This window comes from Periophthalmus magnuspinnatus, chromosome 15 (assembly GCF_009829125.3).
Source record: "Periophthalmus magnuspinnatus isolate fPerMag1 chromosome 15, fPerMag1.2.pri, whole genome shotgun sequence".
NCBI classification, from domain to species: Eukaryota; Metazoa; Chordata; class Actinopteri; order Gobiiformes; family Gobiidae; genus Periophthalmus; species Periophthalmus magnuspinnatus.
Genome location: NC_047140.1, coordinates 9,726,762 through 9,739,465, shown reverse-complemented (window position 1 = coordinate 9,739,465; position 12,704 = coordinate 9,726,762). Strand labels below are relative to the sequence as shown.

Genomic DNA, 12,704 nt, shown 5'->3' with positions numbered 1-12,704 from the left:
AGCCTCATAGCCCTGTGCACAGTACCTGTCCACTGACTCCAGCTTCTCACAAAACACAGTGAGAACAGTGACCACGTCCTCACACAGGGCCTGGCTCGTGGGAGAAATATCTGCAACACAATAACACATGTGTTAGGTCCACTTTAAATACAGAAGAGTTTCATCAGTGTAAGTAGTGCTATCACTTTGATACTGTAGGTACTTTACAAACTCCATCATATTTGTGTAGTACTACGCAGCCAGAGTTTGAGTGAGCCACTGTTTACAAAATTCTAATCATCTCTGAAGCCAATATTATCTTTAAGCATGAACACCTTTTATTAAAACCACTTTATTCATTACTCTGGTGAAGGATTTCTAGAGACGTCAAAACTGTTGGTGTCAATAATTCAGAATATCTGCTCCATAATGAAAAGAACACTTTTGTCTTATTTTATGTTTGTATTAAAGGTTCTATATTACTCAATATAGATTCTTGTGCGTTTTAATCCAGTTTATAAGGAGTTGTGTTTTGTTTCATTCACACATGTTTGAGTAACACTTTTTTAATAGTCTGTCTACAACTCCAAAACTCAAAATGCATAGATGTAGTTTTCAAGTTAACAGCTACCTTTTACTTTTAGTTGAGTAGATATTATTAACTCCAGAGCTAAAATCATCCAAATGATTCTAGTGAAGGTGTATGGAGGTTAAAAACAGAGTGGAGCACTTCCTGTATTACCAAACAACATCAGTGTTTTCTGTCTGAGAGAAGAACTAAATATGCAGGATTTGTGTGTTAAATGTATGAATAAAACAAAACACAACTCCAGATATGTTTGTAATGAGGAAACAACATTATAATAAAGATAAAATAGAGTATTATGGAGCCTTTAAGGAAATAAATTCTGTGTTCAGTCTCTGCGCTGTATCAGTTGATATCAAGTATTGGCAGACACTTTAAGCTGTAAATCACTTAAAGTTGGAATTGGTATCAGAAATGAAGCTGGCTTCATGCATCCCTAGAAATTTCAGTTTATTGTCAAAAAATATGTATCTGAAAACTTTGGTTCAAGTTGACCAAAATTCCATCAAGTGTCATGTGTGCGTACCTTTCCTCTGCAGTGGCGGGGCTGTCACCTCATCTCCGTCTGCTCCCTGAGGACCAGACAAACACAGGCCTATTCACAACAGTGCGTGTGTGTGCGTGTGTGTGTGTACAAGGTTTGAAAGGAGTGAATTTTAAACTGGTTCTGTTAATACCACATTCTGTGTTATGGGAGCTGACGATATCGTAAACGTCATCACAACAAAGTGTTGCATGCCGTTGGCCCCCGCCTATGGATAGCTTCAAATCACATGCGCAAGCTGCAGATTTTTGTATTTTTCTTTTGTACTAAAATGACTACACAATGCTGCAAAATTCTACGAGTACCGATTAAGAATCTTTTTGTTGAGAAACAAGTAAGTACATCTCACTGGGCATGTACTGGTGGAGGTGAAAACAGGAGTTGATCAGTAAAATAGTGTCTTGAAAATAAGAGATTACAGATTAAAGATCACTCCAAATACAACTTCAGGGGCTCAATGAGAAGAAACAACCAGAACATGGTTAAAAGCTCTGAAAAGTGAATTTTGCAGAATAGGACTGATTTAACATACTTTGATCAATTAACTATGTTTTATATGAAGGAAATAAACCCTATTACTCTGCATTGGTTGATATTGGGGATCTGTGGATAGTTAAAGCAACACAGTGTAACTTTCTGGAGGTTGCACATCAACTGCATGATTCCCAGAAAGTTAAAGCAAAAACTTCTTCAGAACAACCTCCAATTGGTGATCGAGATATTTTATGCCATACCGTGGAATATTACAGCCAAATAAACAACTCACAGCAAAGATGCATGCGTTTCATGGCTTTAATAAACAAAAGATGATTTGTTTTAGTCAATAGCTAAGGTAAGCCAATCTATTAAAATAAAAATAAGAAGAAGTTTGGATATTTCCTTCTAAACTGTGACCCTTCCATAGAGTTACACAGGCCCCTAATCTCCTCTGAAATAATGACATCACATTATAGAACGTGAACGTGATCTTCTGGGCGAAAAAACATTGGGATAAATCTAAACTTCACAATAGGCTGGGCTGATAGACTGCCCAGAGCTGTTGTGGCGGTCTGATAAATGGCCTTTGTGTTTTTTAATCAAGTCTTTCATAATCCTTCAGGCTTTCCTCCCTCTCCATCTGAATGTATCGATCATGTCGTCTTCTCAGAGCAGCGTTTAATAACTACTCCTGCTCCCGATCAATACTCTGCTATTACCTAAACAGTCCCTCATCATCGCTCACTTCGTCTATAAACAGGACAGACAGCAGTGTGTAAGAGACCGCCCCCTTTAGTCAATGTCCCATTCATTTTTCTCATAGACTTAAAAGTTAATTAAAAGTTTGAAGCTTGCTCGGGGCTAATTGGTCATGTAGTAAATAAATGCCATCAGTCCAAGATATTAAAACATTCATTAGAAGTGTTTTTGGACTGAAAACAAACATTACCTACCACAGTTTTTTGTTAGCGATTAAGAAAACACAATTGGAACAGTCTAAATACAACTTCAGAGGGTCAATGAGAAGGAAATAACTAAAACATGATTAAAAGCTCTGATTCAATATTTGATTTTTTTGAAAGGTCTATGGTAAAAATTAATGGGAAACAGTACCTCTTGTCTGTGGCGCAGCTGTAGAGCCAGGTCTCCCAGGATCTGGCTGAGTGTGGCTCTGACCGCTGTGTTAATGCTCCTCTGGTGACCGCTCGCCTCGTACGTCTCCATGCACACCTACACGCAGAAGAACGTCAGTCGATCCATGTAACTTTACCTCTGATGGGCAATTTATTTATTACAAGTAAAAATGATCAAGGGCCAATCCAAAGTCGTACACATGTTTCTACTACAGAAGTGTCTGCTGTAGAGAGGGGTCTGGGGTGGAGGTTCCTGTATGCCAGAAATGTTGAGGGATCTGGCTGCAGACCTCCACCCAGAGGACCCTCACATGACCTACATCATCCATAGTTCCCTAAAAGTAAATGAACAGTGGCCGTGCCAAAAGGCCGCCAAAGACCACGGTTTCCTGACTGCTTTTTTTCAGTGTAGCATTACAATAAATTAACATTGTTTTACACTAAAAGCAAGTCCAAAGTATTTTCCAAACCTTAACCAGAACAGAGTTGTGCCTAATTTTAAGCAGACACAGGGCCTACGGCAACACACATGGACAAACTACATCTAATATGTCTATGCTATTTACACCCTTTTACATGTGCACTGAGCATTGCACAGTATCTTACACTAACCATAAGGAGGGTTTGAATATAGCGGCGAGAGGTCGCTAAAATGCCCAAAGATGCATGGATGACATCTGAAGCCTCTTCAGGCGTGTTTTTTGATGAGGGGATACCTCCTCTTTAATGTTTCAGTGGATGGTGTGTTGTCACTTAAAAAGGTTAAAAAACACTGATGTAGAGGGCCCTGGAGTCTGGGCTCAAACATAAGGTCAGTTGAACCTCTGCATTTGACCCAACCATGCCTAATGGAGCCTACAATGGGAGCACCACAGTGCAGCGCCCAAGGACACACCTCCACCTCTTCAACTCCATTAACAAGCTGTCCAAACTTATGGAGGTATTGTAAACCATGTTATATAGAACAGGTATTTCAATAATAAAAGTACATCCAGCCCCCGTCACCTCTCCTCTCATGTAATCCAATGAGCTAAAGGACCAATGAGGGGTGAGCCTGCTCATTCTCACATGGGACCAATGTCCTTGGTTTTATTTATGAGGTGCCATCATAAAAGAGCTGAGTTATAACCTTCTTAGCAGACGGTGGCCTGGAGGGACAAAACATGTAAGATGCTTTTCTGCCCCCCTGAGCACACTTTACCTGCTGTAGCTCACATGGCGGGGGCGGTCAGGGTAACGGCCCATATGTCTGTGTGTCTCTGTGGGACACTACACAGCTGCTTATGTGGGCGCTTTGTATAGAAATGACTAAGGAGACATTTAAAGTGTAAAGGACACACAAACACCTAGTGTTACATCTATTACGGGGTATAGCAGTTACCATGGTGACACAGTGCAGACATTTGCAAACACTGTCAAAAAAGTTTTAAGATTGTCCGAAAACTAATTTTTCTCACATTTTCAGGAGCCTGTCAATAGAAGTCCTGTGGAGGAGTTTGATTTTCAACAAAAAGGTGAAAGTGACTCAAAGAAAAACTATTGGCTAATGCTAGCTAGCTTGTGACTGTGATTTTATGTGTGAGAGACTTGTTTAACAGCACAAATCAGCTCACCTGTTGAAGTTCCAACTAAATCAGTGCTTTCTGGTCAGATTGTGCTCAGATTAAAGTCTAACTTGAGTAATAACCATTCAGACAGAGCAGTGCCTACAGTTAGCATCACACCCCCAGGGAATGTTTTAAACCAGTAGAACACTGTAACAGCTATTATGTGGAGTTCTTACCTGAGCGATGCGGAGGATGGAGTCGCCGTTGAGGTCAAAGTTCGGTGAGTAGGTGATGCACAGAAGGACCTATTCAGAGACACAGCCACAGTTACACACAGGCTCTCAGGGACCTGCTGGAGCACCGGTGGAGTGAGGGGGGAGCTGACCTTCATGACCTCCACCTGCAGGTCCTCATGCAGGTTGGGCGTGACCCTCAGAGCCTCCAGCATCTGAGACAGGAGCTGCTTCTCCAACATCTCCACCTCCAGCCCCAGACCTGCCACCAGCCGATCATCACAGAGCAGCTTCTGAAACACAACCACAACAGCATGGAAGTGAACAGGAACGAGAGAGGAGCTGATTAGGCCTGTCACCATAATCACTATATCCACTTATCGTTCAAAATAAGAAAGATGGGACAATATATTTTGGGGCTCAATATTTATCGCATGTACAGTTTCTTTGCAAAAATGGGGAGATTTTTGTTATTTTAGTTGTAATACACAACTTTTATGGGGACTGTCTATTTAAAAGGGTTTGCTTGGTTTATCTTGCTTTATTTTAAAGGGCCCAAATTACGCAGTTTTCTGATCTCTGTTATGATGTTGTTTCCTCATCACAAACATATTTGGTACAGTTGTGTTTTGTTTCATTCACACAAGTTTAACGCACAAATTATTAACAGTCTGTTCCACCTTATGATGTCATGTGGTTATACAGGTACTGTTAAAGGAAAAGAATGTTGTCTGTGCTCCAGTGTGTTTTTAAATTCCATACACTTTCACTAGAATCATTTGGATAATTTCAGCCCTGGAATTGCCAATTTCTACTGAACTAAAGGTAAAAGGAGCTGTTAACTTGAAAACTACCACTTCATGACATCACAAGGTGGAACAGAGAATTTTGAGCTTTGTAGATGTAGACAGACTAAAAATGCAGTATTACTCAAAAATGTGTGAATGAAACAAAACACAAGTCCAGGTATGTTTTTAATCTTAATCACTGGCAAAAAGCAGTTTAAATATCATCGCTTCTCTGTAGCGATATATCGTTCTTCAGAATGTGTTATCATCACAGGCCTATCTAATCTCTGGTAATGTGGATTCAGGGCTCATCTTTTATTTTATTTTTACCATGTTTGTGGTAACACCCTGACTAAAGTTTTTGCATTCAAGCTTCGGCTTTGATCAAACAAAAATAAATACACAAAAAAGTTAATAGAATTTGTATTGTTGCTGTTGACCAAAATATGTGTACTTTTTAATCAATATCACTACATTTACACTTTAATTAACAACATTTGTGTGAAATACTTTCACTTTTTTTTCTTTAGTACATTTTTAAACGGGTACTTAAATATTTTTACCTGAGTAGATTTTTTCATGTGATACTTTTACTTTTATGTGAGTAGCTTTTTACCCGTGAAGCTGCATTTTTACTTAGCTAACAAAATTGAGTACTTCATCCATCACGGATTACTTCATGAAGCTGGTTGCATAGATTGGGACTGACCACCAGGGGGCAGTGCTGGCAGCAGTGAATGGTTCTATGCTCATGCTGTGGGTCATCCAGGATTAAAATAACTTTTTCTCACAATTTGATACTGTGACATTCAAGTACATTCAAGTACATTCAAGTACATTGCATATATGAGCATTAGCAGTGATTTTGTTGTTTGGAGCAAGGAACTCAAACTCACGACGCCATGGCAACCAAACCTGTCCTGTGGTGCAAATGTGGAATAATATGTGACAGTACTACAGTAGTTTTTGTATGTGTTGACAGTGTGTGTATGTGTCTATCACCTGCATCCCGTTGAGAGCGGTCTGTCCCAGTTTGGTGCTCTTGGACTCTAGAGCCATCTGCAGAGGCAGCAGACAGCGCTCCCTACAGGACAAATCAGCACAGCAAAGGATTAGGTTTTCATGTCTATTCAAACTGATGCCAACAAATCACGTGTTCATTTTATTTTTGCAGTGACATTTTTATTAATATTCAGAGCAAACCTATCAACAGTTTAAATGAGGTCTGACATTTAAAGGCACAGTCCAAAGACGCAAGTGTTGTCAGTCAAGAGGATTTAGGATTAAATAGGGGTATTATGCTAAATCGACTTTTTTGAGCTTTCTACCATGTTATAACGTTGTCCTCTCATCAAAAACACACCTGAAGAGGTTTTATATGTCAGCCATGCATGTTTAAGTAATTTAGTGATGTCTCCTGGCCCTATTTGAACTCTCCTTACAGCTGTAGCAGTAAGATTTTGTCTAATTATCCGCCCGCAAGCCTACGTCACCCATGCTCCCACACGACAATTCTCCATAAATATACAAAAACATGATAGAAAACTGTACACAGCAACTTGACAAACCTGATTGTGTTGTGATGGAGCTATGAAGGGGGAGTGATTTAGCACATAGAGGACAGGGAGGGGATACTCAGAGCACAAATTTGTTATGTGTTAGCAGTTAGTACCCCATAAAAATAGCAGTAAATAGAAGTAAAATAGCAGCTCTTTAATAAAGTTGATACGAGTTATTGTATTTTGCCATTTTAATAGCCGCCTATTTCTCATCCATTGTTTTTGTCAAATGCTCTAAATGGTGTTTTGTGTTGTAAAAGTGTGCAGAGTCAGACCTCTTTAGCCTCTTCCTTGTCGTGTCTCATTAAGTGCAGATGAGGGAGTCTGTGTTGTGTTGCTAATAACTACAGGCCTGTCTCTGCTTCGCCTCTGCACTGGATCTAGCTTTTACAATGGTTATAACAGACACTTTTTCAGAAATAAAGATTTACATGATGTTAGGCTGTTTCCTCCACACGTGTTTGGTACTGTTAAAGGAAAGGAATGTCATCTGAGCAAGGTTAAAAAGGACTAACAATCACATCTATACCTGTGTGTCCAGAGTCTTAACCTGCAGATAGAGAAATACATACTGTAAGTCTCTGTGCTGATTGGCTGCAGGTGCTGGAGTTTAGTTAGTGACGCCTCAGATCCGAGAGTCCTTCTGAGTTTAAACCATTGGACTGAATAAGTATGTTTAAATATATATTTTAAGCCGCCATAAAGCCCAGAACAGGACCTTAAAGTTCCTTCATTATCACCTTGCTCTCCGCTGTGGCTTGTGCTCCAGAGGACGTGGCTTGGTGCCAGTTTAGCATCAGACTGAAAATGACCCTGAGACCGTCCTGCCCAAGTCCAGTCCAAGTCCTGCCCATTGCTTTATAAAGACATTACCTCCACCATTATCACTGACATATCAGCTCGATAAATCAGATTTCTCTACGCTCGATTCATTTGACTTTCCAATGCCTTCAAGAGCAGCAGTTGTAGCATAAATAGCAACTTTAGCTAGAAGCATTTTTAGCATTATGAGGCCTTGACTAATATGCACAGTAGCAGTCACTTGTAAAGTCAGCGGGTCCTACTTTGGCAAACTCAGCACTGGAGTTTTTCATAATCCACAAAATGAGTTCAAAGCTTGTTTTTTTTTATCAGTAAGCCATACAGTATAACATTTTGTAATACCGGTAATATCATTTCTGTGGTATAAAGTGTCTCTCCTGGCTTACCGTAGCTTGGAAGGTGGAACTTTGCCTGTTCCATTCTGAAGCTCCAGGGTTTCTGTGGACAAAACAAAAACAACATATTATATTAAAAACGCTGTACCTGATTTTTACTGCCTTAAAAAGGTGAAAAACCATGATGAGTTTATAAGTGCTTTTCACAACTTTCAGAAACCGGCGCGGTGTTTAGCCGTGACGCTAATGCTAACAGTAACTAGCATGCTAACAGGTCAGTTTTTGATTCTTGGACAATAAAATGCTTTATAATTAGACACAGCCAGCGCACAGTGGATTTATTTTGACCTCAAGAGCTGCTTATGGGCCAAGAGAGTTTTTGCTCAAATACATGAAATACGAGCACAGGCCCTAAGACAGTTACTAACAGGGACTTTTTTTTCAATTACATTTTTGCTTTCACATTATTTAAATTGCCTTTCAGGTCATTGTCAGTTGGCAGATGGTCAGGTATGTTCAGGCTATAAGCTACAATCACTGACCACGGTACATTCAGGCACTGTGTGTGGTGCATTCAATGACTGTGTGTGGTACATTCACTGGCCGTGGTGCATTCAGGTACCTGCCTTTGCACAGTCCTATCAGCAGATCTCCACAGAGCAGTGTGTGCTTAAGGCAGGGTCAGGCTGTGTCACATTTCAGGGGCAGGTCATGGAGCAGCACCAAACTCTGCATTTGACTGGTTCTTTTATAGTGTTCTTTTGAGTCGTTGTACACTGTGTACAGTTTGTATTCTGTCTCATAATTGCCAGATTTCACAAGATGAAGAGGAGAAAATGTGTTTAAGAACAGACATTAGAACATATATATTGCATTTGTGTGGCTTTAATTCCCTTTTAAACTTCCTTACACCTTGGGAGATTTCTAACTTAAAACAATGTCTGAATTTGGAAAATACACTTGATAAAGATCAACTCCATTTCTAATGAGGTATTTAGGCGTTGGATCTCCCTCTGCTGTCAGCAACAGGAATGAACAGTTAGAAAGTCCTTATCCGCATGAATGCTATACTAAAAGAGCCATGCATTCATTGTGAACACACTTTGACCACAGAATGAGTTCGGTGATGGATTATGGACTTAAAACCTGCTCAGGAGAAGTCCAGAGTTTTACCTATGATGCAATAAAACTGGCAAAATGTGAATTGAGCAATTTTGAGGCTCAGAGAAGATTACTCTGGATTAATGAAACAAGCTTGTGAAACAAAATACAACTCCAGGTGTGTTTCGATGAGGGCACAACAATACAACGTGGTAAAAAGGTCAATAGAGATGGGTTTGCAGATGTTTTTCCACATGTTCAGGAGGTTGTTTTTGTTCCACTATGTGTTCAACGTTGTGTAGTTCCTTCTGCTTTTTTATGAGAAAATAATAGTGAACAGTCTTTGTTAAAAAACACTGGTTAAAAGTGTGTATTGTTGATGTTCATAAAAAATAAAAATAAAAATAAAAATTGAGATGGATCTATGCACATATACAGTTCATATAATGTTCATAACAATATAACACAGCCACCTGCCTCTCTCCTTCATCCTTTATCTCTCCTTCATTCTTCTCCTGGATCCCTCCCTTTTCTTTCTTTCATCCCTCCTTTGATCCTTCATCCCTCCTTCCTCTGTCGTCCATCCTCCTCCTCCTCCTCTTCCATCCCTCCATCTCTTCTACATCCCTCCTCCATCTTTTTCCACTCCTTCCTCCTCATTTATTCCTCGGTGTACGTCTTTATCACCCCATTATCTCTGTTTCAACCTCAGATGCCAGTGTGGACTCTCCTGTCTGTGAATCACTCTAAACCTATTAGCACTGCGTGATGACCTCAGAGGAGAGCGCCACCACCAGGGAAAAGGGGGGAAAAGGAGGAGGAAGAGGGGCAGAAGACGTGGCACTGTCTGACTCACCGCCCACAGACTGCTCAGAACAAAAACAACACTCAAACTGGAGAAACGTAGAGATTTTTGTGATAAGTATTGAGCTCAGATTTATGTTTATACAGCAGTCTTAAAATCATGAATCGCTTTACATATATGTGTGCTGGGGCAAGACAAAAAGTCAGATACTTTGTTCTTTGCAGAGAACATTCTAATTACACATAATTGATAATTATATACTGTACAGTGTGAACACACAGGTAAAACTGAGGTGTAATTAATACCTGACTTGTGTTCTCTGATGATTATAATTAGTTACATCTAGCCTTTGTATAACTTACATACCATGCTTCTTAAAGTGATATCATTTTAAGCATTATTCATTCACTGACTTGAAGGTGGCACGTTGCTTTTAAAGCCACAGCTGCCCTGGCAAAGACTGATGAAAGAGGGGCAGCCAATCTGCACCACGGGACTCTCTGACCGCAACTAATCGTTCAGAAGAAACAGTGTATGAAAAAAGACAGTACATCTTTTGATATAGATTTTGTGTGAATCCAGCAATCATTTCAATATACTAAGACATGGCAAGGACTAGACCAAGACTGAACCCAGAAGCTGGACAACTAGGTGAACCTTTAAAAGTGACAATGCTCTGTTCCACCTTGTGATGTCATGAAGTGGTAGTTTACAAGTTTTACCTTTTGTTCAGTAGAAATTCCAGATTTGAAATTCCAGGGCTAAACTCATCCAAATGATTCTAGTGAAGGTGTATGGGGGTTAAAAACACAATGGAGCACTCCCTGTGTTACCATATGACATCACAAGGTGAAACAGCCTAAATATGCAGGGTCTGTGTGTTAAACATGTGTGAAGGAAACAAAACACAACTCCAGATCTGGTTGTGATCATGAAACAACATTATAACATAGATCAGAGAACAGTGTAATATGGGCACTTTAATTTGTCTGCAACTCTATTATAAATCGATTTTGTAAAATAAATCACTTTATAATAACTACACTTTAATTAGCTTTAATGAAGCATGAAGGGTTTGGGGTAAAAACTCATTAATAAATGATTTGTTCATTAAGAATTAAGTCTTTGTACTTTATTAAGGCTATTAAAGTGTAGTTATTAAATCAGACATATGCTGTTTGAGTCTGCTCTGTAGTTATAATCTATGACACCCATAGACTTTATAAAGAAGTGAACTAAGTGAGTGTGACGTCACCCATAACGTTTGGCTCCAGTCAAATGAAGCTCATCGAGGCTAGAGCTGTTATATACAAATTTGGAACCGAGTTCTGACCACGAGTATCATAGCAACCAAAGAGTCAATCCAGAGCGAGGCTGTTGAAGGTAACGTCCCTTTCCGCCCACACCACTGGTTTAGCAGGGAGCGGGTGCTTAGGAACGCTGTCAATCAAACCTGTTGCTAACGCTATAGGGAGCGACCTCTGGGAAAGAAGGTGCCCGATTTCTCTGTTATTAATGCTCAGATCTTGATTTACTGACATAATTGGAAAATAACCAGGATCAGCGGGTTAATACAAACATTTTAAGACCAAAATGACATGCCTGACAGCACCAGTTACAGGGAGATGGGTGACAATTTTCCAATGTTATGTAAATTGGAGCCAGAGTCGATGGAGCCGGAAGCGCGCCCATGATCACTTCCTATTAGGAAGGCATTAGCTATATCCATTCATATGACAGCTGTGGATCTTTATGTTATAATTTGGTTGATTTGATTGACATATACATTACTTCCTGTGTAATGAAACAATATGAGTGTATGTGTCGGGCTTGTGTGGCGACAGCAGCTGGGACAGTGCTGTGGCAGGTGCACTGAGCCTCTGTAGAAGGTCATATCTGTTCAACATGCAAAAGACTACTGACAGCAACAGCTTCAAAAGGTCACCACGACTGAACCAGGATCAAATCAGGATCAAATCAGGATCAAACCAGGACTAGACCAGGACCAGACCAGGACTAGACCAGGACTAGACCAGGACTAGACCAGGACTAGACCAGGACTAGACCAGGACTAGACCAGGGCTAGACCAGAACCAGACCAAAACTAGACCAGGACTAGACCAGGATTAAACCAGGATTAAACCAGGACTAGACCAGGACCAGACCAGGACTAGACCAGGACTAGACCAGGACTAGACCAGGACTAGACCAGGACTAGACCAGGACTAGACCAGGGCTAGACCAGAACCAGACCAGAACTAGACCAGGACTAGACCAGGATTAAACCAGGATTAAACCAGGACTAGACCAGGACCAGACCAGGACTAGACCAGGATTAAACCAGGACTAGACTTGGACTACACCAGGATTAAACCAGTATTAAACCAGGACTAGACTAGGACCAGACCAGGACCAGACCAGGATTAGACCAGGTTTAAACCAGGATTAAACCAGGATTAAACCAGGACTAGACCAGGACTAGACTAGGAGCAGACCAGGATTAAACCAGGATTAAACCAAGACTAGACCAGGACTAGGCCAGGACTAGGCCAGGACTAGGCCAGGACTAGACCAGGACTAGACCAGGACCAGACCAGGACTAGACCAGGTTTAAACTAGGATTAAACCAGGACTAGACCAGGACTAGACCAGGATTGAACCAGGACTGAACCAGTACTAGACCAGGACAGGATTAGGTCAGGACTACACTGGGACTACACCGGGACTGCACCAGGACAGGATTAAACCAGGACTAGAACAGGACAAAAATCAGGACTAAACCAGGATTACACAGG

The 12,704-nt window shown here is 40.6% G+C and overlaps 1 protein-coding gene across 1 annotated transcript in view; it reads right to left on the bottom strand.

Moving 5' to 3' along the window:
* Positions 1 to 12,704, bottom strand: part of arfgef3 (ARFGEF family member 3) — a 48,266-nt gene that overhangs the window by 34,379 nt on the left and 1,183 nt on the right. Inside the window, exons 2-8 of the mRNA XM_055227471.1 lie at positions 8,055 to 8,106; positions 6,290 to 6,371; positions 4,652 to 4,792; positions 4,503 to 4,571; positions 2,700 to 2,816; positions 1,092 to 1,137; positions 26 to 110 (exon numbers count right to left, since the gene is read on the bottom strand). Of these exons, the coding sequence (XP_055083446.1) occupies positions 26 to 110; positions 1,092 to 1,137; positions 2,700 to 2,816; positions 4,503 to 4,571; positions 4,652 to 4,792; positions 6,290 to 6,371; positions 8,055 to 8,106 (592 nt within the window). The remainder of the gene's footprint in view (positions 1 to 25; positions 111 to 1,091; positions 1,138 to 2,699; positions 2,817 to 4,502; positions 4,572 to 4,651; positions 4,793 to 6,289; positions 6,372 to 8,054; positions 8,107 to 12,704) is intronic.